Source organism: Calonectris borealis, chromosome 1 (genome assembly GCF_964195595.1).
Source record: "Calonectris borealis chromosome 1, bCalBor7.hap1.2, whole genome shotgun sequence".
Classification (NCBI taxonomy): domain Eukaryota; kingdom Metazoa; phylum Chordata; class Aves; order Procellariiformes; family Procellariidae; genus Calonectris; species Calonectris borealis.
In genome coordinates, this window is record NC_134312.1 from 189,188,028 (window position 1) to 189,214,391 (window position 26,364).

At 40.4% G+C, this 26,364-nt stretch overlaps 1 protein-coding gene across 6 annotated transcripts in view; it reads right to left on the reverse strand.

The window, feature by feature from the left end:
• Positions 1 to 20,030, reverse strand: part of SUCLA2 (succinate-CoA ligase ADP-forming subunit beta) — a 30,353-nt gene extending 10,323 nt beyond the window's left edge. For 4 of the 6 annotated variants that reach the window (XR_012671963.1, XM_075139589.1, XM_075139592.1 and 1 more), the window contains exons 1-6: positions 19,858 to 20,030; positions 17,714 to 17,897; positions 4,289 to 4,388; positions 3,928 to 4,090; positions 1,054 to 1,182; positions 466 to 604 (exon numbers count right to left, since the gene is read on the reverse strand). Coding sequence is in view for 5 of the 6 variants with exons in the window: in XM_075139589.1 (XP_074995690.1) it covers positions 466 to 604; positions 1,054 to 1,182; positions 3,928 to 4,090; positions 4,289 to 4,388; positions 17,714 to 17,897; positions 19,858 to 19,944 (802 nt within the window). In the remaining variant the exon portion in view is untranslated. Of the gene's footprint in view, positions 1 to 465; positions 605 to 1,053; positions 1,183 to 3,927; positions 4,091 to 4,288; positions 4,389 to 17,636; positions 17,898 to 19,857 lie in introns of those variants that run through there. The other 2 variants (XM_075139594.1, XM_075139593.1) reach the window with 2 other exon arrangements.
• Between the last annotated feature and the right edge of the window lie 6,334 nt (positions 20,031 to 26,364).

Genomic DNA, 26,364 nt, shown 5'->3' on the forward strand with positions numbered 1-26,364 from the left:
CTTTCAATACATCAAACATCAAACTCAATCAGTCATTCTGATGCCTAAGTAGTAAAGGCAGGAGATTTCTAGAAGGTGCTACTATTCTGGTTACTCTTCCAGTACCGACTCTGAATACACAAGATGGCTGAAGTTTCAATTCATGAATTTGAAAAGACCCAATTTCCAGGAATGCCTTATGCTGGGTAGCCAAACACTCAAGAGTAGAAGATGTGTTCTTTTTTAATAAATAAAAAATTTTTAAAAGGAAGCTATTTAAACTTAAGATCCTATTTAGCAATTAAGAGCAGATATCTACTATGCTTAGATTCTCAAATTTGTATGCTTTATTAAATTCGTTTTTCAACACACCATGTTAATGCTGTCCTCTTGCTGTAAACAGCTGAAATTTTAGCAATGCGAAGCAACTAACTAAGATTTACAAAAATGTGAAGCTGTTACATGAAGAATATGAAGAAACATTACCAATTCCTGATGCATCTTCCACCATAGGATTTATTTCTATCATGGTAGCATCATATTTCAGAAAGAGATTATATAATTTGATCATATTTTCAGCTGCTTCATCCACCAGATTAGGAGGAAATCCCATTTTTTGGGCAAGCTGAAAGTAAAAGATTGGTTATCAGTTAACTGATGTTCGGGGTTTGATTTAGTTACAAATTAAGAATGTCCCAGTTTAGCTATTATTTCAGTGTCAATTGAATTTGTAGATGCAGAACTTCTCTTGTCTTGCCAGAAAAAAAAGTAACTCTTGGGTTTGAAAAGATTGTTTTCAATACAAAACACTGCACTTATCCTAAAAAAGAGCTAGTAAAAAGCATTATCATATGCCTTTACAAAGCTATATAAAAGCTAGATAAAGCACTGCCATGCAGAGTTGGATTTACATTGACTATCACCTGAAAATACTTAAATATTTAGTTCAAACCTGTTTCAAAATGTCAAAAGGGTTTAAGACAACTCAGCAGGTTGAATGCATGCACACTTTACAAAATTTAGATGCAATCTTCCCATCCTCGCTAATGTGTACTTTTCCACATTAACAATTACCCTAACAGCTTGCTCCTTTTTTATGCCTTCTACTATATCAATGGGTTCCTTAATTATCGCATCAGGATTCTCTGCAGCAACATCTTCAATATTAACACCACCCTGAGAACTGCCTATCAGCACAGGACCCTAGAACAAAAAGGAAAAAAAAGAGGCATAAGTAATTTTATACCAGACAACTGAAACTTAGTTCTTCCCATAAGATACCTCACAGCAATAAAACCTTGTTGTTAGTTGGAAATTTTTTTATTTGCATTTTACTTGTATGCTCTGAGGAGAATGTTACTATCTATTCAATACACCTATATAAAACCTTTTAATAATACTTTACAAATTTTAAGGTGTATGTTGGGTCCAATTTCTTTTAAAAAGGAAAACTTTCCTTTGTATGCACTGTAACAACAGAGCAATAAACACAGACATACTAATTTTAAATTTTGATAGAAAGATTCAACTTAGTAACCATATGCATTTTATCTTCTAGATTCTCACCAGAAAAAGAACAGCCTTCTCATCTCTCCCTTCTCCATTCACCCCTACACAAACATTGAATGTCAGGCACTCATTTATTCATTCCGCCATGCTCCAACTCCAAGGACAAATCTAGGTCTGCAGAACCTAGTGACAAATTACTGCAAACTATTCCTGTTCAGTAGGATCAGTAACTATAGCCATCACTGAAAGTAAGTCACGGAGTCCTGACAAAACAGCACTCAATTATTCAATAATAGAAGAAATTGATAACATTTGCAGCAGAGGTTTTTTAAAAAAGCTATCTAAATCTCAACAAAAGCATCAAGAACTACCACAAAACCTAAAAATCTCTCCCCACAGGAACAGTCCTCCAGTTTACAGTAAAAACATACTCACTTGTATCATCTCAGCCTACCTTCCCTTATCACCACCCATGCATGGATTATGACAGCTGGTGTACTAAGGCAGCATTTCATATCAGCACAGGTCTTAAACATTAAACAGCCTTATAACTGTTGACAATTAATTACATAAAGTGTGACACTGGTTCAGAGAACATGCTTAATAACCACACCACTCGCCTCCCGTCACCATCCTTCCAAATGGAAACATATAGATGGTGAATTATCCTACATCTAATAGCAAGGTTCAACACAATGAACATTTCTGGATATTCATATCCTGAACAGTCAGGAAGCTACAAACACATTATAGAAATAACTCATCGTTCCACAGAATTGACCAAAGTGAACAGTTTTGCTTAAAACATAAGAAGTCTTGCCCCTGTTGGCGAGTAACACCCAAGACATCATATTTCACCTTCAACTGACTGTTTTACAGACTTCCCCCCCCTCCAAAAGGAAGAGGTTTGCAACAACATCAGGAATACACACTGTGTGCTATTCAACCTTCACACTTCCTTCTTTTGAAAGGCATTTCCTCGTCATAAGCATCCTAGACAAGTTACAGCAATTTACAAGCACATCTAAAAACATGACTTATAGAGTCAGCAGTAAAAACAAAGCACATCCCTAGCAAAAGACAATAATCCACACAGTTATGCTCAATATACACTAATAAGATTTATTTTTTTTATATGAGAGCAAGAACAAGTCAGGAAAAACTGTTTCCCTTCTTGATCTAATTTGCTTGAATCAGTTACAGTAAATTTTATTTCCATAAGGATGCTTGCTTATTGCTTACACAATTTTAAGATTATAAAATCCAGCCATTTACAGTATTTTAATGCCACCTTGTGGTAAATCTGGGGTGTGTACTGTAACATTTGGATCTTCCCTGCTCTATTATGGAGTATAACAGAATGTAGGTGCCCAAGTCACATAATTGTATTAAAACCCAACACAACTGGTACCTTCCTATCAGAAAGAACACTACCGAGGAAGAGGAAGCAACAAATACAATATTGAACTGATTTTGCAGCAAAAAAATAAGAGTAAGACTAGTTTCCTCATTACTCCACAGAAAATTATTTCATACTCATGCCAGAGATACTCCTCTAATTACCAAGAGCAGTGGCTCTGCAATCTCTTAAGCATCTGGATAGACCAAACATAGTTTCTGTTGAGCTTCAGAAAATAAAGTTCCAAGATCTGCTTTACCCTGGCTTTGTTAAAGTTATTTAGCAATTCATGCTTTATGCTCCATAATGGAACTAGTCTGTCAGAAAATACACTGACACATTTCAGTAACTGAGTGTGAATTGCAGCCTAAAAAACTACATACCCACACATACAGAACATACAAGTAGGAGAGACTAAGGCTTTCATCTTCCTGAAAGTTCTGAAGACAGACCTCTAGGCCCAAATCTTCTTACCAGTTCCTGAAGAGTATTGCCATAAGAAAGCTACCAGCACTCTCAAAATTGAGGGACACACCTGTGCATCTCTAGGAACCTCCACACATCAAGGAAAAAGGATGTTTGATTTATCCAGGACCATTGGTTCTTCCAAAAGACTTTTACTTATCTTGTTCCAGACACTCTTAAATAGTGTGTACATGTACATCGCTGTATTTTTTAACTAAACTCTAGTATGAGCATCTGGTAGATAAGTGCAAACTAAAACCAAAATGAAAATAACCCCTTCATTCCACCCATCTCCCCTTCAGCCATATGACTCTGAACTTCAGGTGGGGCTACTGATACTCATTTATTATTCCTTAAATTTAAATTGTAGCATTACATTTTTAAACCATTTAAACACTAAGGTAATCATATAGTCAGAGATACTAAGAAACAAAAATTTAGCTCATGTATATTTCTGATTTTCAAAAGCAAGTGACCAGTATAGTATAAACAGTTTTGTTTTTGTTTTTGGTTTTTTTTCCTAAATTCAGCTACAACAAGTTAATTAGTTTACTTGTATTTCTAGTATTACTCACTTGAAAAGACCTTTCCATTGTTATTGCAAAATAGTATTCTCTCCTGGGATATCTGCGCTCACAGATAAATACTTGATTGCATATCCTGCCCTTTTCTCCTGTCTGCTTGGTAAACAACTTCTTTCCAATCATTTTGGAGGAGATATCTTTTGCTTCTTCTGGACTAGAATAAAAGAAGCTCAGAATGTGACAAAGAAACTGCTGGAAAAACAGAAGTAGCATTAAAAAAAAAGTCTTACATATTTTCGTTATTTTAAGGTTAATAATTAAAACACTGATTTTAAACTAAGCAATAGGTTCAATTCGTAAAGTGAAACTTTGAAATTTTTCTCCTTGGTCGGATCATTTAGAAACAACTTACGAAAAAACTATTTTCACTCCTCCTTTGAGGCCACCTTCAAATGTTCCTTTTCCTCTACCACCAGCTAAAACCTGTGCTTTTACCACAAGATCCTTTGAACCTAGAATGAAAGAAAACCCAAAATTTGTCATCTGTGACTACTAAAATGAATTGCTCCCAGTAGAATAATAAAGGCTGTTTTCATTTTATCCCCCCTTCTCCACCCCATCCCCGATTCAAAACAAATACGTGAATCAAAGACAGTATTGTAACTCACATAGACTATTCCAAAAGTCTTAAACCATCCACAAATTGCAGTTTTAGGCTGTTCTGTGAACAAACCTTGGTGAGTTAGTAACCAAAAGCATAGATACTTTGAGTGTTCTGATATATCTTTAACACGTTTGAATCACAAATGATTAAGCACCCAGTAAGAAATGGTTAGTATCTCGCAGACTATTAACAAGATGAAACTGAGTATCTGACACACCATAATCCAAGGTTTTCCTCAATCAAGTACAAATACCCTATATCTGTAACCACTATCTTCTGAGCAATGATATGTAACTATGGCACTTACCCAAGTCAACCTGCAGGTCCACTATGGCTTCCATTCAGCAGAGCACTGATGCATAAGCTTGAGTACTTAGCAGTACTCAAGCTTGAGTACTCAAGCTTGAGTACTAAGCAGAAGTCAGAGGCCTAAGCAAACCCACTATTTTTCCCAGAGTAGGCAGAGCAAGCCCTCTCGTTGGCTTTAACTGTTTAAAAATCCTCTACAAAATATTCTTCTAGGTAGGGGAGACTGTGCATTTGGGTTTAAAAAGTAAAGTATGAGATATAATCAAAATCAACCAGGATATTCTGAAGTGTCATTGAAAGACAAAAAGCAAAGAAAAAAGGTCAAGTCATTTAAGGTGATAAAAGAACAACAAAGCCCTAAGTTATTATTCAAGTTCAATTACACTGAATACACTGCAGAGAGCAGCTAGACTCCAAGATGTTAAGAGCTGCCCCATTCACATTTGTGCGGCACATCCCATCTTTTCTCGTGCCACCATTAGCTAAGCCACTCTGGTCTTTCCAAGCAAAGAAAGAACTTGCTGTTCTCTTGGATATGAAAAGGCAACCATGGAAAAGCCTAAAAAAGAGTACAGTACTTGAGCAAAACTAGCCGCTATGCATACTGAAAAAGATTATGGCAGACACAAAAAAGTTGTGTTGATTCCTATTTGACCTGCATCATACCTGGCCAGATAAAATTAAACTTGCATAATATCACAAGCTAGGGTGGCTATAAGCAAAGGGAATGCTCAGGTTACTACTCCCAACTAGCTACTTGTAGATTTTACTTCTTGACTGTCTACCTAACAACAGACCTCTGAATTCACAACTGATATGAAGTTCTTTGGCACAAGAAGCATGAAGGTTATAAGCACACAAGTATATGTTGATTTACTATAGCCTATTATCTAATATTTAATTCAGTTCCTAAAGATAACTATTTTTTATAACTACTAAGTACTGGCAATCAAGTCAGTTAACATGCTTTATAGAAGCCACACAAAACAAGACTTAACTTTTATGCAATTACTTTAAGTACAAAGCTTGCTTTAGGAAACTCCAAGTCTCATGTATGAACAAGATTATAAATAGTAGCTTCATGGATAAATGAAGTCACGTACTCCAACATGCGAGCTTAAAAATGAAGTTCCATCCATTTGAAAACAATTTACCTTGTACGTACATACAACCACAAAATTTGGAGAAGCATGACTTCTTAGTATGAAAGAGAGAGGAAAATACTTCCTTTTCTATGAAGACTTTTTTAAAAAAAGAAAAAAACACACAAAAAAACAAACCCCACACTTGTTCCCTTGCTCACGGAGGATCCACCTGGGCGCCTTCACAAGGATCTGAAGTAACTCAAATATTTAAGATTTAAAATATTCACAGCATTATTTTACTATTTTGAGCTTTTTATGGAAGTTTTATATCTGACAAAGATTCAGAACTGATATACTTAGTAATCAAGACTAAGAATTTAACTTACAGTCCACTAGGAAGCTCAGAAGAGAGGGTCCTATTTCTCCACCCTACTTTTCATCTCCTACACCAAGTTCAGAAGGTGAAAGCTGCTTCTACAGAGAAGTTTTCAGGAAAGCCATGAAGTTCACCCACAGGCTCCTTCTTTTTAGCAATTATTCCTCCTAGCAATAAAGATGAGAATCTGAACAAGTCAGAACCAGATGCCAGCTAAAGCTCTGATAAGATCTCAGCTGAACACTACATTTAGCTCTGGGCATGTTCATAAGCAATTTTCAATGGGCAAGACCGGTTACTAGGATGATCACTGACATTAAGAGCTTCCCTTACGAGAAGAGACTAAAAGAGCTTGGCACTTCTTTAAATTTATCAAAGGAGAACAAAGCAAGACCATGATTATGGTCTTTAGCCATACCTGGTGAGGGACAGAGCAAGAACACACAACTACATGTACATCATACATTCCGTTTCCTGCTCTACACCAGCCAAAAACAAAAGCCATCTACCAAGGGAAATCAGTTTTAAAAACGTGCAAGAAAAAAAGGCAGTTATTTACACAGAAGATCGTGTCTATTGGCATGCTTCACTAAGGCAGAATAAAAGATTCAAAAGGAACTCGGCAGAGATGTTCCCTCTGTTATTTCTGAGACAAAAATTGTGAATGCTGAGGGGAAACGAGGGGTACGGACTGCAGAAAATAGCCAGGCTAACAATCTCCCTAAATGGCACATTCTTTTGCCACCATGAGAGGCAGAATATTGGGTTAGATGCACCACTGGCCTGACCCCATAGGATATTTCTTAAGAATTTAAGTATAATGCACGATTACACTTCAGTAACATATAAAAACATCCAAAAAAGTGTGTGAGAAACAACTTCAAACTTTTTGCAATCAATTTTGGCCATAACAAAGTTGTCATTGGACTACCCCTTATGCAACAGAATGCAACAATTGTGGCATCAAATGAGCAGCATATTAATTATTTGTAATTTATTTTCCTACAGCACTGCAAGCAAACTAGCTGCTTGATTGCATAAACACATAAAACTTCAAGGGTTATTTGACCAGCTATGTTTACAAGCAATTAAGCTGCACGAATGTACCTGAAACAAAATTAAAGATAACATGGCCAGAGAAAACCTTAACTTGACCCATGCAGAAAGTTTATTGTTCAGTAAACATCTTTTTCCTACAGCTCCTATTTAAAGTGACCCTAAAACTAGAGGACAGAAATGTTTGGTTATACACCTCATCTGCAGTATTACAGCTGCAGTACTATCACACAATCTGACACAGCAAAGAATGCTGATACACAGTAACCCAAAAAAAATTTGGAAACCAACTAGGTTTCTACTCAGTATCAACAGTTGTGCCCTTCTGACACTGCTTTGAAATACTGTTAGGCTTTTGTTTCAATGAAAAATAGCAGTTTCTGCTCTAGAGCAGGTATCCACATACAAAGTTAGGACAGTTTATGCCAGCCAACACTATACCACAGCAGCAGTCCTATCCTGCCTTCTGTCCTCAGCTTTTCACTCCAGTCTCCTTTCTTGTGCCAGCATAAGCATTTGCGCAATCATGCCTTGAAGCATATCAGAAGAGTGACTCTGCTGAAGGCAAAAACTAATCCAGCAGACAGTGACAAGCACATGCACAGGGACACTGAAGTGAGCAGGACAGAAAGCAGAACATCTGCTTTCAGCAGCAGTAACAAACTGTAAAGCCTTAACACAGGGCACTAGAACAAAACAACAAACCTTTAGTACAGCTAACGTCTCAGGCAAGCAAGCTACAGACCGATGCACAAAACTCAGAACAAACATTTGTTAGGAGCTGCATTTCCATATTAATGGCAGTTAGCACTAAAAGCATATGTAAGTAAAACAGCCTGAAAAGAATCGGGAAATGTTTAGAAAAGTAAGAGTAGGTACCAATGACAACAGGTGCCTGAAATCAGCAGAACACTGAGTTAGCATCTATCTATTCAGGTCAACAGAAATCTATACAGTACGAACACTACAGGTTTCACCTTCAACAATGGTTTATTGTGACAGTGAAAGAGTAATACAGCCAGGAAACAGCCCGATGTCCACGTCTAGCAATACTGATATTTATTTATTGGAAGGAATAATTTCTGATTCCATAACCTAAGTTTTCAAACTGGGAGAAAGGTCTCTTTCTCCTTGCATGCATGTGTTATCTATGTAAAATACAATCTTATGATAAGCTTTCTAAGAGGCAAGAAGACTTGTTGTTCCATTGTATCTCTAAAGTTTTCTGTGCAAGTAGAAAATCTGATGATTAGGGCTGACAATCTTTATTAAAATGTTTTGCTTTACAAGTTTCCATTCTGACTTTTGTCAAATCTCTTTAATTGCCACTTCTCTGCCCAATATTGACTCTAGCAGCAGTACTGCTTTCCACGCATTATAAACACCTTCATGATAACTATGCAAGCCTAATGCGTTCTGACAAAACAGACAATAGTAAAAGGCAGTGATAGGTTAATAACACAAGTGCCAATCAAGTTCTCAACTACCACTCAACTGCAAGAGAGAGACAGAGACCTGGGGGAGAGAGAGAGACCCATAACTTTTGCCTCAGCTACTCAGTATTTAAAAGTTTTTCGTTTCAGGAAGAGCACCTCTCCATTTATAACAGAAATCAAATTTTTTCTTGTTGCACAGATTCAATAAAAACTCTAAGTTTAAGCAATATTGTTGTACTTACTGGAATTAGGGAGGGAAAAGATGGGCTTGTAACTGACAATGTATTATCAACAGAAGTCTCAACATAAAGAGTATGCCAACTCTAACGCTGCCAACACAGGCACAGAATCTCTTCAGAATATACTGCCTGTGTTTTGTTAATAAGTATACTTATTTAGAATTCAACTTCAAAATTACATATTTTCAGCATTTGAAACTTTTGAGTGTTAGAAGAATCGTTGCATGCAAATCAAAAGTATGATTACTGAAATAATTATGTGCCAGGAATCTTCGTACTTTCACTGAAAGGACCATACCAGTCACGAGAGCAAACAAGATGTTTCATGCCTATTACAAAATATTATTTTCTACACAAATACTTCCTGACATTAATCAACTGCATCAAGTTTTTCATCAACTCACAAGACAGGTTTGGTTTTGGCAATAGCTTAAGTTAAGCAATTAAAATACAGCAGTCAAAATTTTAATCTGCTGGTTAGACGAGTTATTTGAATTAGTGAATTATTATCAACAACATGCTTTGATATTAGAACTTCAAAGGAGTGAAGTGCTATAGAAGAAAGCAAAGGCTGAAGCAAAATGTAAGCTTCGGATGCCAAAAAAGTACTGTTTGCCAGAATTAAAGTATATGTTTGGTTTCTAGACTACTAATGCTGGTTATCTAGAAATTTTGGCCAGGTAAGCAGGAACATAACTGGAAAAAAACTACTTAGCACTGACCACTACAGCAGGGGTTTTTTTTTAACACCTGGGGGATTTCTGCACAAGTTTGCCACCTTAGGTCATCATCCATGTCCTACAGCACCTGAGTAAATGCTCTGGAGCTTCAGACTCTACAGAAAACCTAAAAGACATCAGTTAACATAGTCAAGCAGATAACTCACAAATATTAGAATCATTTAGGTTGGAAAAGACCTTTAAGATCATCGAGTCCAACCACAAACCTAACACTGCCAAGTCCACCACTGAACTATGTCTGTAAGCACCACACATCTTTTAAATACCTCCAGGGATGGTGACTCAACCACTTCCCTGGGCAGCCTGTTCCAAGGCTTGACAACCCTTTTGGTGAAAAATTTTTTCCTAATATCCAGTCTAAACCTCCCTTGGCGCAACTTGAGGACATTTTCTCTCGTCCTATCGCTTGTTACTTGGGAGAAGAGACCGACCCCCACCTCGCTACAACCTCCTTTCAGGTAACTGTAGAGCGCGATGAGGTCTCCCCTCAGCCTACTCTCCTCCAGACTAAACAACCCCAGTTCCCTCAGCCGCTCCTCATAAGACTTGTGCTCCAGACCCTTCACCAGCTTCGTTGCCCTCCTCTGGACACGCTCCAGCACCTCCATGTCCTTCTTGTAGTGAGGGGCCCAAAACTGAACACAGGATTCGAGGTGCGGCCTCACCAGTGCCGAGTACAGGGGCACGATCACCTCCCTGCTCCTGCTGGCCACACTATTCCTAATACAGGCCAGGATGCTGTTGGCCTTCTTGGCCACCTGGGCACACTGCCGGCTCATGTTCAGCCGGCTGTCAACCAGCACCCTCAGGTCCTTTTCCTCTGGGCAGCTTTCCAGCCACTCTTCCCCAAGCCTGTAGGGTTGCATGGGGTTGTTGTGGCCGAAGTGCAGGACCCGGCACTTGGCCTTGTCAAACTTCATACAGTTGGCCTCAGCCCATCGATCCAGCCTGTCCAGGTCCCTCTGCAGAGCCTTCCTACCCTCCAGCAGATCAACACTCCCGCCCAACTTGGTGTCTTCTGCAAACTTACTGAGGGAGCACTCGATCCCCTCATCCAGATCGTTGATAAAGATATTGAACAGGACCGGCCCCACTACTGAGCCCTGGGGAACACCGCTCGTGACCGGCCGCCAACTGGATTTAACTCCATTCACCACAACTCTTTGGGCCCAGCCGACCAGCCAGTTTTTTACCCAGTGAAGAGTACGCCCGTCCAAGCTATGAGCAGCCACTTTCTCCAGGAGAATGCTGTGGGAAACAGTGTCAAAGGCTTTACTAAAGTCTAGGTAGACAACATCCACAGCCTTTCCCTCATCCACTAAGCAGGTCACCTTGTCATAGAAGGAGATCAGGTTAGTCAAGTACGACCTGCTTTTCATAAACGCATGCCAACTGGGCCTGATCGCCTGGTTGTCCTGTACATGCCACGTGATGTCACTCAAGATGATCTGCTCCATAACCTTCCCCGGCACCGAGGTCAGACTGACAGACCTGTAGTTCCCTAGATCCTCCTTCCAGCCCTTCTTGTAGGTGGGCGTCACACTTGCTAACCTCCAGTCAACTGGGACCTCCCTGGTTAGCCAGGACTGACGATAAATGATGGAAAGTGGCTTGGTGAGCACTTCCCCCAGCTCCCTCAGTACCCTTGGGTGGATCCCATCTGGCCCCATAGACTTGTGTGTGTCTAAGTGGTGTAGCAGGCTGCTAACCATTTCCCCTTGGATTATGGGGGCTTCATTCTGCTCCCCATCCGTGTCTTCCAGCACAGGGGGCTGGGTACCTGCAGAACAACTGGTCTGGCTATTAAAGACTGAGGCAAAGAAGGCAGTAAGTACCTCAGTCTTTTCCTCATCCTTTGTCACTATGTCTCCACCCGCCACACCCAATAAAAGATGGAGATTCCCCTTAGCCCTCCTTTTGTTGCTAATGTATTTATAGAAACATTTTTAATTGTCTTTTACAGCAGTAGCCAGATTAAGTTCTAGTTGGGCTTTGGCCCTTCTCATTTCCTCCCTGCACAACCTCACAACATCCTTGTAGTCCTCCTGAGTTGCCTGCCCCTTCTTCCAAAGGTCGTAAACTCTCCTTTTTTTTTCCCTGAGTTCCAGCCAAAGTTCTCTGTTCAGCCAGGCTGGTGGTCTTCCCTGCCAGCTTGTCTTTCAGCACATGGGGACAGCCTGCTCCCGCACCTTTAAGATTTCCTTCTTGAAGAATGTCCAGCCTTCCTGGACACCTTTGCCCTTCAGGACTGCCTCCCAAGGGACTCTGTCAACCAGGCTCCTAAACAGGCCAAAGTCTGCCCTCCAGAAGTCCAAGGTAGCAGTTCTGCTGACCCCCCTCCTTACTTCTCCGAGAATCGAAAACAGTATCATTTTGTGATCACTGTGCCCAAGGCGGCCTCCAACCATCACATCACCCACAAGTCCTTCTCTGTTCACAAACAACAGGTCCAGCAGGACACCTTCCCTAGTTGGCTCCCTCACCAGCTGCGTCAGGAAGTTATCTTCCACACACTCCTCAACTGTTTCCTCTTTGCTGTATTGTATTTCCAGCAGACATCTGGTAAGTTGAAGTCCCCTAGGAGAACAAAGGCTAGTGATTGTGAGACTCCTCCTAGCTGCTTATAGAATATTTCGTCTGCCTCTTCATCCTGGTTGGGTGGTCTATAGCAGACTCCCACCATGGTATCTGCCTTATTGGCCTTCCCCCTGATTCCTACCCATAAACACTCGACCCTATCGTCACCATCATCAAGCTCTAGACAGTCGAAACACTCCCTAACATACAGGGCTACCCCACCACCTTTCCTTCCTTGCCTATCCCTTCTGAAGAGTTTATAGCCATCCATTGCAGCACTCCAGTTGTGAGAGTCATCCCACCATGTTTCTGTGATGGCAACTATATCATAGTTTTCCCACTGCACAATGGCTTCCAGCTCCTTGTATTTGTTGCCCATGCTGCATGCATTGGTGTAGATATACTTCAGTTGGGCTGAAATAGGGAAAACTGATAATGGTGAAACAACCAAGAAGTATTAGGAACAAAAAACTAGATATGAGCTTTCAGTGTGACACAGAACAAAGAAAAAAGCATAATCAGACTACCAAGGAAGGTGTGGCATACACTAGGGAGAAAACAGCCCCAGCTTTTGTGCCACTGTGCCTGGAATACCTATTCTTTTGAAGAGTTAATACAGAAAAAGCTAGTACTTACCTAAGAAAATCATTGCACACATTGTACTAAACTTTGGTTTCTGACTAAATCATGCCTGAGATCAACAAATCTATTCATAAATCTTCCCAGGTCTACGCATTACTTCTTTTTTTTCAAACAGATACAGCTTGTATGTTGAAGCAATAGACAAAAGAATAAAATAATATTGAAAAGAACTTAAAAGGTTTTCATAACATTGAAAAGAACTTAAAAGTTCTGAAAAGAAACATCTATTAATCACAGAACTGTCTGCAGGAATACAGCCAAGCCAATCACTTGAGTCATTCTGTAGAAAGCATACCAAAAAAGAACATTCCTTATAAATCACACTGATACGGAGATGGACTAGACCTCTTAAACTGCAATTGCAGAAGTAGCAGCAGAGAAGACTCCATTCCTTTCAGTCTCCCTTCGAGAACTCTGATGTAGAAAGGTGAAATGTTATGCACTCAGTTTCTCAACACCTCCTATTCTGTGTAGCTTTTTATTTCATTAAAATTTTACAGTCTGTCATGAGCATAAAGCTGTGGGATTCACTATCTGAAAATCCTACAAAACTACCGGAACACAAAAGCTGCTTCAAGGTATTAATCACTTCAGAAGTCTTACCTCTCGAATCATCAAGAATAGAAATACACACTTTACGTAAAAGAAAAGCAGGCTTTTCTACAGGCATACAATACGTCACTCCCTTCTACACAACTGTTAAGCATGAAAACTTCAGTTACAGCAATACATACACTTTCATAGGTGCTGTTTTAACAAACAGCAATACTATACATTTCAAAGAGTGTGTTCTGCTGAGCTATCTGCTACCACACTGATGAAGCATCTGTTCTTCAAGAAATAGTCTTTAGGATCATTAGCCATGTTCTTGATAACAAATGTGTATCAGCTTCTAAATCACCACCAGTCACAGCGCTAGCTGGAATGCACGCGTAGGCTGAAAGTAAACCATAAACTTAGAGGCAATCATCAAGACATACTGCAGCCTCTTATCAACACTCTGGTGCAGAATTTACTCAGCTCACTTTTTCAAAATTTAACTGAGACGATTATGTAATTTATGAAGAGCCACATATTGCAAAGCCCACAAATAACTAAGTACTTTTTTTTTTTTTAATCAATAAAGTCTTTAAAGAATTCATCAGATACAAGTCTTCTCAGCTCTGAGTAGAATGCATTCTTTCAGTGATACAAATGAGATCTGAAGGTCTTGAATGGAGACAATGAACTACTGGAGGAAAATTAAGCAAGCAGTGACATTTACAGGAGGTCCAAACCTACTCCCAGGGACTGAATTACTCAGTGGTAGTTATTTTAAAAGAATAATGGTTTCATGAACCAGTATGTGATAACAATTTACTTGAAATGAGATGGAGGGCTCTTTATAGGGAAAAGCTGCTTCTGATAAGTAACAAATTCCAATGATGACTCTCAACAACCAGACAAATATGAAAAGAAAAAGCTATATACAAACCAATGTTGTAATAATTACAATGGCCAACCTTCCCATGACACAACAGAAGAGATTTTAAAAAAATGGAAGCAAAACAATAATCATTTGCAGAATCCAGAACAGAAATCTATGTTGAAAACAGCACTTTAAGAAATCTGATAGTGCAGCAGAAATCAAATCAAATTTTCAAAAAATAGCAAAAAAATTCATTTTTTTTTCCTTAAGACTTAAACCATAAGTGATCTATCATCATAGCTCAAAAGTTGCTCACAGCATCTAATTTCATCTCAGTTTCCTTTAAAAATATTAGAAAAATGTTACAGGGAAGAAAACAATGTAAGCTCAAATACTGTATTTTACTTCTATGTTTCAAATTTACTTCACACATAGGTAAACAATTTGCCCTCTTTAGGACACTTTGGTCTTTAGCAGAAAAAATACTTAGTACAAGAAAGTCTCAGGGGGTGGAGAGGAAGCAACCTTTCTGGCTTCCAGACTATTTCATCTAACTTCAGACCTCAAGATAGCCATATCTTAGAATGAAATTCTAACAAATTTCATCACTTTTGTTATTTAAAGAATATTTAGTGCACTCTTCTAACTACTCGAAGACAAACTGCAACATTCATATGATTTTACTCAGCTTGATTTTACTACACACTAGTAACCTTGCAGTAATAATAATCCTCAGTATGGTTAAGCTTTGGCTTCATTCATTCAACAGGGTTACACTGATGTAGCTACAGCCACAGCTAACCTACGATAATTTCTGTTAATGAGAAGGTTGTACCTGTTACATGCTAGGATAAAAAGTTACCCATTTCTAACTGGAGCGAGGTATCTACAAAAGGAAGGAAATCCAATGCCAAACTCAAGTTTACAGAGAGCAGGTTTCTGACTAAAGGTTATCAGGAGCACGTGGATCAGCACTAGGGAGACACAGCAAGCAGCGTTACCGACTATCTTTGTAACGGTTTAGACAAACATTTGAAAAACCAGTTTAACACATAAAAAAGAAGCAAAAGATAATCTTGTATCTACCGGCAACAACTCTTACACAACAAAAATAAACAATAAGCAGGTGGACAAAAAAAAAGCGAGATTTTTTTCATTCTGCTAGAGATTCCGTTTAGTTTTGGTTTGTTTGGGTTTTTTTTAAGTACATACCAAATGAAAACTAGTGGGGAAATGGCTACAATAACAAAGAAATCCAAAACACTGGAGCAAAGGATAATCTGTCACCATTCAGAATGAGTTCTGGACAATGTTTGAGCAGTGCTTCAAAAACTCAAGCTCGTCCAGTGTGTTCTCCTTTTAGGAAGTCTTCTCTTCCTCATCTCTAGTATCAAACAAAACCATAGCGTCAAATACACACCAACTTAAAGTATATGGCTGACAACCAGAAGGCCTCAATTCCTTAGTTCTAGCTTACTAAAGGATGCTAACTCGTACAGTTCACAACTTCGTTTTTCTGACACCCAGAAAATTGCACAGCGTCACACACTCCAGATAAAAGGCATACCTATGATGTCACATGGATGAGAGAGCGCTATAAACCAGCAGTCAGACATACCTACCTTGCTATAGGACTCCTCTCTGAACAAGGAACAAAACAAAGGAAACCTGATCTGCGAGTTTCCCTGCTGCCTATTAAAGAGCCACAGACAAAGGTTGTCTCATTTGCCATTAGCAGGAGGTCTGTGCAGATATTAATGTAAGCAAAGGGTATGCCCGATTTGTGAAGTTCGGATTATGCTACCAGCTCACTCTTAACAGGATTTAAGGGTCTGAATTTTAAACCATTCTCAGAACAGAAGAATTTTAACACCTTTCTTTCATACTAATGAAGTTACAATTTTGTATCATTTACTTTCTAATAGGAACAAGACAAAGAAGGCAGGCAGACAATACCTGAATTTCTGGGACATCAGATCTGAAGAATGAAGGAAAAGCCTTCATCAGAAGGAAAAGCAGCTTTTCAATTCCTTTGTACATTACCAAGCAGCATAACTTGCTCTAGAAAAAAATTACCTTCTTTTTCAGATCTCATTTCTTGCATTAAATCTACACATAAAACTGAAATGAATCTAACAAAACCTACAACCGCAGGAGTCACTACAAATGTATCCATTTGGAGGTGAAAAGAGATTTAGGCATTTGCATATAAGAGTGGAATACAACAAGCAATGTCCTTCATTAAAACTTCGTGACAAGCCTACTACATTTTTTCGGGGGGGGGGGGGGGGGGGGGAAGAAGGAGCTTTAAACTAACAAAAAAAAAAAACAGTATTAATGCCTCAAACAATAGAAACTGACTTCTACATTACATCCACATTAAACCAAAAAATTTTACTAAGACACATAGTAGGTAAAGTGGCAAATTAACAGGCAGAGTCAAGTCCAAAATTAAAACTCAACTCTAAATAAAGTATTTAAGCACCACGCAGAGGAGATTGGATGCTTTTTCATCAACAAGCCAATTTGGCATATAACTACAAGCCATCAAAGTTCTCCCCTCCTGCATGAAGTAATCGCATTCTGCCAGAACAGCACGTTCACAAAGGAATAGGATTTTACTCTTCTTCTGCAGCCTAAAGGTAAGTATGCTTTGCATCTTCTGTTCTACAGGAGATCTTGGACTACAGAAGCCTTACCTGCCACCACCACTGAAGCTCTTCACACAAGATTTCCTCTAACCTTGCTTGAGAGCAAAAACAAATCCAGGCTTTGCACAAAGTAGAGTCTATTACTCATCTCAAAGAAGTTCAGGTAGCTGTAGTAGTCTAGCCTAATACAATTTATACCTGCCCCATTCCTTCTAAACAAGACTCATAAGTTACAGGAAAAGCTTCTGCAGCATTTGGGATATGGGAACGATGGTGCCTGAAATACATGTTCACAGCCTTTAATGGAAGAAGGATCAAGCCCTTTCCCATTGGAATTTCAGGGACACAGTTTATCTTCGTAAACAAGTCCCAATACACAACCGAGAGTGTCTTTAAAACTAGGTCACTTAACTGATTTCACTGTGTGCTTGTGCACTGAGCAATCTTAAGCATTAGAAAACTTCAAATTAAGAAAATATCAGCTCCAAAGTAAATACTCAAATCTGCAAGAAAGTTACTTCACGGGAAAGGCTCTCTTAAAGAGAAGGTATATTCAGAACTCCAAGAAATGTCTTACCAGGAAAGACAGAAAAAGTAGTTACACCTTGTATCAATCCCATGCCTATATTGTATACGTTCTCTTTAATATTATACCTATTTCTTTTGCTATTTTGTAAGCTTCATCTGGTGTCTTGGCAACTAGTCCATGTGGAACAGAAATGCCAGCCTCCTGCAACAGTCCCATGCTCATGTATTCATGTAGCGACAACCTCCTCTGTTGCTGTTGTTGGATCTGAAATCCATGATTATTGAGTATTCCTGGACTTCCACCAAGTACCTGAAGGGAAGAAAAAAAAAAAAAAAAACACCAAAGAACATGACTGTGTTGTGAAAAACTGCCTTCTTTGTTTAGGTTAAAAAAAGTCTACATATTAAACAAGTACAGTTTAGTGTACCAATGCAAACACCTGAACACTTAATCCTACACTTGTTGTACATTACCCTTCCACATTAGTCATTCATGTCAGGTCTGGTATTGGGTTTTGTGAGGTTTTATTGGAGCAGCGAGAAAGAGCTGGTGAAGCTGCTAGCACTGACAAGGACTGGCAAGGTTAAAACACCCTTGAGCATTTAATTAGCTTGTAAGTACTTTAAGGAATATATCTGTAGGGAAAAGAACCTTGAGGAATTTTGGAAGCATAAGAGAACAGAGAAAAGCACACAAACAGGTTCGTTCAAAGCCTCTGTCTGCCAAACTAAGAACTAAGCCCTGAGGAGGAGGGGCAGCAGAAACTAAGTCACACCACCTTCAGTGGTTGTACGTGGTGAATTTAATTTGCTACAGAATAGAGTATTCAGCCTTCATACGACTATCGTGAAACAGGAAAAACTAGCTATGACCATTCTCAAACATCTACACTGAATCAGAGGGTTGCCAAAAGTGCAAAATAACTTTAACATTTCAAATGCTAAATAAAATATAACATGCCTAATGTTCAATCCAGGAAGTTCCAGTGTGGAATGAGTCTTAATTTCATCTGCAAAAGTGATGTACAGAATTTCTGATAAATATTTTGTATAAACTAATTCAGGGAGAAACTGATTTTGATTATAAAACATCAGAAGTGGTACTACATGAGCAATGCCTTTTAAAAAAGAACAGCTACTCATGAACTTTAAGACAACACAGATTTCCAAAGGGTACCTTGTAAAGTAACTGTATTTCATAACAAGAAAATTATCAACAACAAAAGTAAAAAATGTTTGCTGTATTTTTCATATTTCACTATATACGAACAAGACCGTAATTTTATAAACACACGAAACAGCAAACCTTCTGAATTCAGCTAAGCCATGAATATAGATTAGCACGGAAAGATTCAAGGTAAAAAGACTACAAAACAAACTTAGATACAAGCAAAATCTTGCATTTATTTTTACTTTTTAGTATGTACCGTTGGCACAAGTACCACAAAAATCAGTCTGTATTAGTAAGTTTCTAATAGATTGGATTTTTAAGGTTTTGTTTCATTTTAAATAAAGTAACCATGCAGACAATACAAGAGCTTTACCACGGCATTTCAAGCTAGCGAATCGACAGAGCCTATTTAACCTCCAAGGATTCCTTCTGCAAACAGGAGGCCCTTTCCTTGGCACGAAACCCAAGCGAGAGGTGCTGACCGCTGTAGCTGCTGTTTCTGGCGCTGACTGACCGGCCGGGCCCGGGGAGGCTGCGCGTAACACGAGAGGGGAACTCAAAGCGACCTTCCTCCATAGGTGGAAGGAGAAGACAGTCGCAGGGAGAGTTACACACTTCAGACTCCCCAGCTCTTTTGTTCGCGCTGCTTTCCAGCACTCTGCAGCCAAAAACAAGGCCATACCCCGAAAAGGCATTTACAGGAAACAAGAGCAGAGGCTGGGAAATGCGAGCTGGAAGAAGAGTTTACTGGCACAGCCCGATCCCTCGGATGAGTGACGGCGGAGATGGAAACATTGGGATTTCCAAGCAAATTAGGGGAGGGGGATTTGGAAAGGAAGGAAAAGGGAACCACGCCGGGAAGACCTGCCGCAAACAAGACCGGCAGCTGCGGGGGGGCGTACGCCGAAGGCGGGCACACGGCTGCCAGCCCCGCCGCCGCGACAGGGCAGAGAAGGGTCAGGCAGGACGGCGGCGGGAGCGGAACGAGACGGCCGCTCCTCCCGCCCTCGCTTCGCAGGGAGCGACCCCGATCTCCGCCGCCCCGGGCCCGGCCCGGCCCTGCCCGCTCCCTCCCCCCCCGCTCCCGAGCGGCCGCTACCTTCGCCGTGGCGGTGCCCAGCGTGGCGCGGAGGCCGTTGCCCCTCAGCCCAGCCGACACCCGGCTGCAGATCATGGAGGCCGCCATGGCTGAGCCCCTTCGCCCTCAGGTGCCCCTCCCAGCGCGCATGCGCTGCTACCACCGAGACGGAGGGGGACCGAGGGAACGGGGTGGAGCAGGAAACGCTCGCGTGACTCCTCTCCCTCAATAACAACGGCCCGCGGCGCGGGGGGTGGGGCGACTCCATGGTCTGCGAGGGCACCGCCCTTGCCGCGGCGGCCTGCGAACCAGCTTCCCAGCCTCTCGTTTTTCAACGATTTTGTTTTAAAAAAAGGTTATTTTCCGACAGGGGTCCTAAAAAGGGTTGTAATCCCGCCACAACCGTCCCGCCCACGTTGGCCCCGGCTGGCGCCGTGCGTGTCAGACGGGAGGAGAGGGCCCCAGCTCCCTTCTGCCGTCCCTGCCCTGGTTCTGCTTCAAAATGGAAAATTTGTCATCATTTTTACACTGAGGATATTTTTTTTCCTATATTCCAGGCTGTCTTCGTGCAATAACTCAAACACATCCGTTACTGAACTGAAGACCCAATATTTCTCGGTACTTATTTTGCAGCCCATCTCCTGTACTCCCCCTGTACCAGGCTCCTCCATCACGACACGAACCCATGTCTGCCTCGCGCAGCTCGAATTGCCTTTGCAATTTGGTGTATGGTGGTGGCCCTGAGTCACATCACTAACGAACCTAAGCGGGGGACAGACGTCTGCAGAAACCAGTGAACAGACCTTGTGACTCACAAGGAGGCGAAGCTTTTTCCTTGAAAAGAAAACAGTAATTAGGAAAAGAGTCGTGGCCTGGGAAACCAGAACAAGGAATGTCCTCTACCATAAATACGGAAAATGCAGTTATTTCCGTACATCATGGATGTCAAAGCTAGATCTGATCTGAAGGAAAGCCATGTCGGAGCTGTGATTCTCGTGAGTTTTGTAACTGGAACTACCCAATAACCAGACAAGTTGCATTTTTTTCTTCTGAAACTGAGAGTGCACTATCATAGCTTCTCCTTGGGCAAGTATTGCAAAAGACGGAGTAACCATGGCTCAGTTGTTTTGCTTCTGGTCCTCTGCTGTCTGCATATAGCGTTGTCACCTGTTAGCATTGCAGCAAGCTCAGTGCTTAGATCCGCACCTCTTACATTCAAGGTAGGAATACATGTCACTGAACCTGTAAGCAGCTGCAAAATTTTAATAGACTGTCCAAAATTTCCCTCCACAGCTGATAAAAGACTTCCTTCTGCCAAGGGGGAAAAAAAAAACCCACACTTAAACTTTGTGCTCTTTCTCCACCAAAATACCTCTCCTCTGTACACACAGTGGCTCTTCGCTACGCACCAGGCCTGCCTGCAGCTCCATCACGGGACAGTGCTCGTACCGTCATGTCCACATACAAACTTCAGGAAATCTCGTAACTCTGGGAGATTCTCCAAAATTACCTCCCCCCTGGAAAGGCGAAGAAAGGGTATGCAACAAAGTTTACAAAGATGATGTAATGAAGCTTGGCAAAACTTAAAACCTTAAGCTTAAAAGCCCAAAGCTACTGGTCAGAGACCAGTACTGGCTGCAGGTCAGGAAACTGGGCTTAGATCCTCACTCAGTTGCTTGCTGCCGCAAGAAAGTTGGGCAAATCTCTCTGGGTTTATAATTCATCCTTGCCTTTGCAAAGAGCTGTAAAACATTCAGAGTACAACTACTCTTGTATCTTCTTCTTCTCACTACGAGTGACTTCTTCCAGATTTAAGATTAAGAAGGTTTTTATCTCATACATCAAAAGAAGAAATGTTACATGGTCTTGCAATATTGAAGGACTTCTAGAAAGATTGTGGCACCTGCTGCCATTGTCGATAGTCTGATACACAGCTGTATGCAGAGCTTTAATTATTTGGATGTTGCATTGTCCGATTTCCTTCTCAGCTATGAGAACTGGTCTAACTGGGATTCATTGTAAAAACACATTAATTTCTGTCTGCTTTCTGTCTGATCAGCAGTGCCACCGTCCGGCTCAGACTGTCAGTACAAGGTGGTCAGGAGTTAACGCAACCCAAACCTTAAAAACATCAGTTCTTGGAAATGACACGTTCACCTTTTCTTTGCTTTCTTAGAGAATAGGAAAAGATAATGATCTTGGCTACAACCAGGCAAATTCGTAGTGAGTCCAGTTAAAGTAACTCAGGTTTGCGTAGGCTCAGCCTGGTTCAATACCTGACCCACGCTCGCGGAGATTGTGCAAGGAAAGGGGAATGCACTGTAGGATTCTGATAGATACCCAGGTGTTTTGCTAAATCTCCAGAAAATTCTAGATATAGGTTCCTTCCTATTCGAAGTTTAAAATGGTGAGATTTCTTGCTAACGTCAGAATAAGCTTTTTAACACAGGCCCTCTCTGAAGCTGTATTTAAAGCTATAAAGGAGGGAAAAAAGGTGCATTGCAAATGAGGTAGAAGGAGCATAGATATTTTAACAGGCAGCTTTTTGAGGCCAAATAAAGCATCCCAGAAGGCTCAGGCATTATGAAATAGATACGAACTTGCTTTATTATGGATTTACCACATCTACCTAGTGACAATGGTACAATATGACTTGCTTCCGAGACCTTGTAAGCTCCACTGGTCACCATTTAAGTTAAAAACCATTAGGACAAAGGGTCTTGCCAAGAAGGACAGCTGAGTGAGAAAGCCAAAGCCTCTGCTAAGGCCATGAGTTTAGAGGGTAGAAAATTCCCAAAAACAAAAGAAGAGATTTAACAGGGACTTAAAAAGCATCCCCGTACCCATGGAGAAAACCTCACTGCGCTTTCCAGAACACTTTTAGTTGAAGACAGGAGGGAGGAGCCTACTTTTTCGGTATGGTAGATGAGTAAACTGGTTTAGCTGCCGGACCAGCCAAGGTCAGAGGAAAAAAACTGACCTGAAGCAAAGTGGGAAGAATTCTTCAGTGGTGTCTATGTTGCTTTACATAGCGTATTTTGCAGCCAGTGAATTCTCTCTTCATTGCTTGTCTGCAGGAGTACCATCAGAGTTGACTCTGGACAAACTGCAGGCTGCTAAGGGGACCCTCAGGAGTATCTAATAACATGAAACTATTCACTGGACCCATCTGCAATATAAGCAGGTTATTCCATCTGTTCTTCCAATGACTTACAGAAAAGGCAATCCAGGGTCCTTCCCTGAAGGTGCTCCAGTGTCTCTCCTGCAAGGATTCTGACATCCTCACCTGTCCTTGCAACAGGCATTTGTACGCAGTCTCAGGTCTGGATGGGTGCAGTCTCCTACAGGGGACCGTATGAACATTAAGCACCAGCTCACCATCTCTCCCAAGACAAGAACTGGGGAACACCAGAGAAGGCTGGTCGGTGAAAGGTTCAATGCAAGCAAAAGGATTTTGCTTGCAAAAGTGATTCTTCAAGTAGTGTGTAGTTAAGCTGTGGATCACCTTGCCGTGGATGCTGCAAATGATGGAAGTTTACATGGGATCAGGAGGAGTCTTGGTAAGTTTAAAGAAGAGAAACGAGAAGAAGGTTAGTAAATACACAGAAGCCACCTCTGCCTTGAAACGTCAGTGAGCCACTGAGGCTGTAGAAGAGTAGTCAAAAGCCCTGTCATGATTGCTTGCCTATTACATTCCAGACATCCACTCTGGACCACCAGGTACTGTCCTAAGTGGATTTTTGTCCTGAGCTAGTGGACACTTTTATATTCTTCTGTCTCAGGCTGCCCTGGGATTGAATACACCCCGAAGTTTCATAGAAGCTGGAGCACAATCCATCTTTGCCAGCATATGAGTTGCCCAAGGACACTTAAAATGTTAATGGCAGAGCTACAAATAAAACAGAATTGTCTCACCACCTACGCTCATTCTGATGACTCAATATTGTCTGTACACAGCAGAGCAAAGAAATAATTAACAAGCAATGAAGACAGTAAAACTCTCTCATCACAGTACAGCTCTAATTTGTCCTATTGCTCTTGCATATATGCACCATGATTCTCTATGAATCATTGTGAAGATAGTGACCACTTTTGCGCTGACAGCAGGTCTTGATGACAAACTACTCTTAATGGAACCAGGTATGAATGATAATTCCATCACTGATATAAAAAAGAATATTCGAGTATTAAAAAAGTACAGGAGTTCATGATAGTCAGTGAAGGTTATAGGAATCAACCTTTTTTTTTGCTCAGCTAGGCCCTTTCTGAAGTATGATATTAAAAGCAAGGATTTTCTGTTCTATGATAAGGAACTGCGTAATGTAGAAAATCTTACAGGTCTCATAAATTCTGATATGAAAAGGTAATGAAAAAAACATTGTTTGGAGTTTAGTGTGAAGCCAGGATTGTGGAGAATGATGCAGATCATAAATTTATAATAAAGGTCAGGGCATAGGAAAAGGTAAAGTAGGCTAAAACTTCTGCAAAATTTCCCTTCTGTTATTTGGGGATCCTTTCTTAACTAGAGGGACCATTTGTGGAAATTCCAGTATTTCAGCTGGAGGCGAGCAGTCTTCTTTTCTTTTCTTTACTCAGTCTTCTCCATAGCTTCATTGTTGGTCACTCCATCAAATCACTAATTACTCTGACAGACAGGCCAGTGGCACACTGAGGATACTGTGAACCCTTGCCTACTTTTTATCCACAGATTTCCTAACAAAGAATTACTCTAGCAGTATACTATTTGACAGCCATGGAAAAGGAAAAGACCAAGCTTAGAGGCAAAGCCTGGAAAGGAAGTCAGGCCACATGGGACCTAACCAGTGACCCCGCCACGTCACCACGTCTTTCTTTTCCTCCACTTCCCAGTAAGTTCAGGCAGGCAGATCAAGTTCATTTCTTCTCCTGCAGTGAAATTTGTATAAGCATTGCAGCACTGAACCACAAGGCTGGTCTTTATCATCGTAATGCACTGACTAAATCTTTAGGTCTGAATCCTATCTAAGTTTTGGAAATCAGATCAGAGGTACATAGCTCAGGGTCAACATTCAACAGGGTCAACATTATTGTTCGTGCTACAGTAAACTGTCTATTTGCAGGTAAGAATCAGTGCAAGAGGTTATCACAGAGGACCTGAACAAGTACTAAAAATGAAAGGTGTTACTTCTTAGTGTTTTTGGTTTTTTTTTTAAAGAGTTGGAGCAAAAACTATTTTCTCATCCATCTTCTTTCATTTTTCTTTTTTACTATTAAAATGCATTTTGTGGACTTCAGGAAATTCTAGATGGAGACATACAAAATTTCAAATGGGGTATAAACTGAAGGTAAAAGAAATATTATTTGACAAGCAATTAATATTTATTATCAGTATGAAAGCATATTTGCAATTGCAAAGAACTAATATCACGGAAATTAAGTAAAAAAATCTCAAATTATAAGAAGGCAAACTAAAGAGGAATAGATGTATTGTCAAAAATCTAAAGATGACAGGAGTTGTTTGCCACATGCGTAGAAGGGGGAAAAAAAAGAGTAGATTTAGGGATCAAAAGACAACACATTTTGACATGTGGTAGTGCATCTTGGCTTAACAAATTGCATGACAAGCTATTGAATAAGAAGTAAGTCCTGTCAGCTATTCTGTGATGTTTTACACAAATAATGATGGGAATATATAAAATATTCAGACATACCTTGCAAGGATCTGAGTTCTTTTAACCTATGTGAGAGCAAAGAGCGAAGTCTGTTTTACTGTTGTGGAACCAAACTCTACTGGAGAATCCCGTTTTATCTAAAATCTCCAAAGCACTTATTGCACAATATCCTAGTAGAAGATATAGCTAGCATGTTCACGCAAGACTCTGCTTACAAGTATGGCAGCATGTATTCCTGTTGAATCAGGACAATTTAGTGATTGAATCTAAATGGAAAAAGCAACCCCAAAAATTGCATTTGGTTTCTCTCACTTTGTCTAAAGCAGCCTCTCTTTACATTTGGACTGCCATATAAAAAAACCCAACAAATAGGTAAAATTTGCATTGGCACTTTCAAGTGTAAAGCTGTGTACCCTTATAATGTGTATCTTTAGTGCAATTTCATAGGTTTTTAAGATAGCAAGCTTGAGGATAAAAAAGGGAAAAATATCAGTCATAGAATTCTATTATCCCCACTGAAGGAGGAAGCGGTAGATTATCAACCTCTCCTAATTACCACCTTTCCTAATGTTAAAAGTGGCATAGCTAGAGTGGTGCTCTACTTGTATTTACCTTGTCAACGCAGAACAACAGCTGCATAAAGCAGGCTGGCCATCCTCATGGAAAAGACTGGCGCACAATTAAAACTGAGTGTCAATAAAACAGCCCAGCAGAGAAAGGGGACAAGAGCTCCTGTCTTAGACACAAGCGCGCAGCATCCTATTGTGGAAAAAAAGCCAGGATTTTCACCCAAAAATATGGAAACTAAATACTGTCTTGCCATCACCACATCTCAGACACAGCGTATGACAGCTCATTACATCATGTCTCAGCTTTA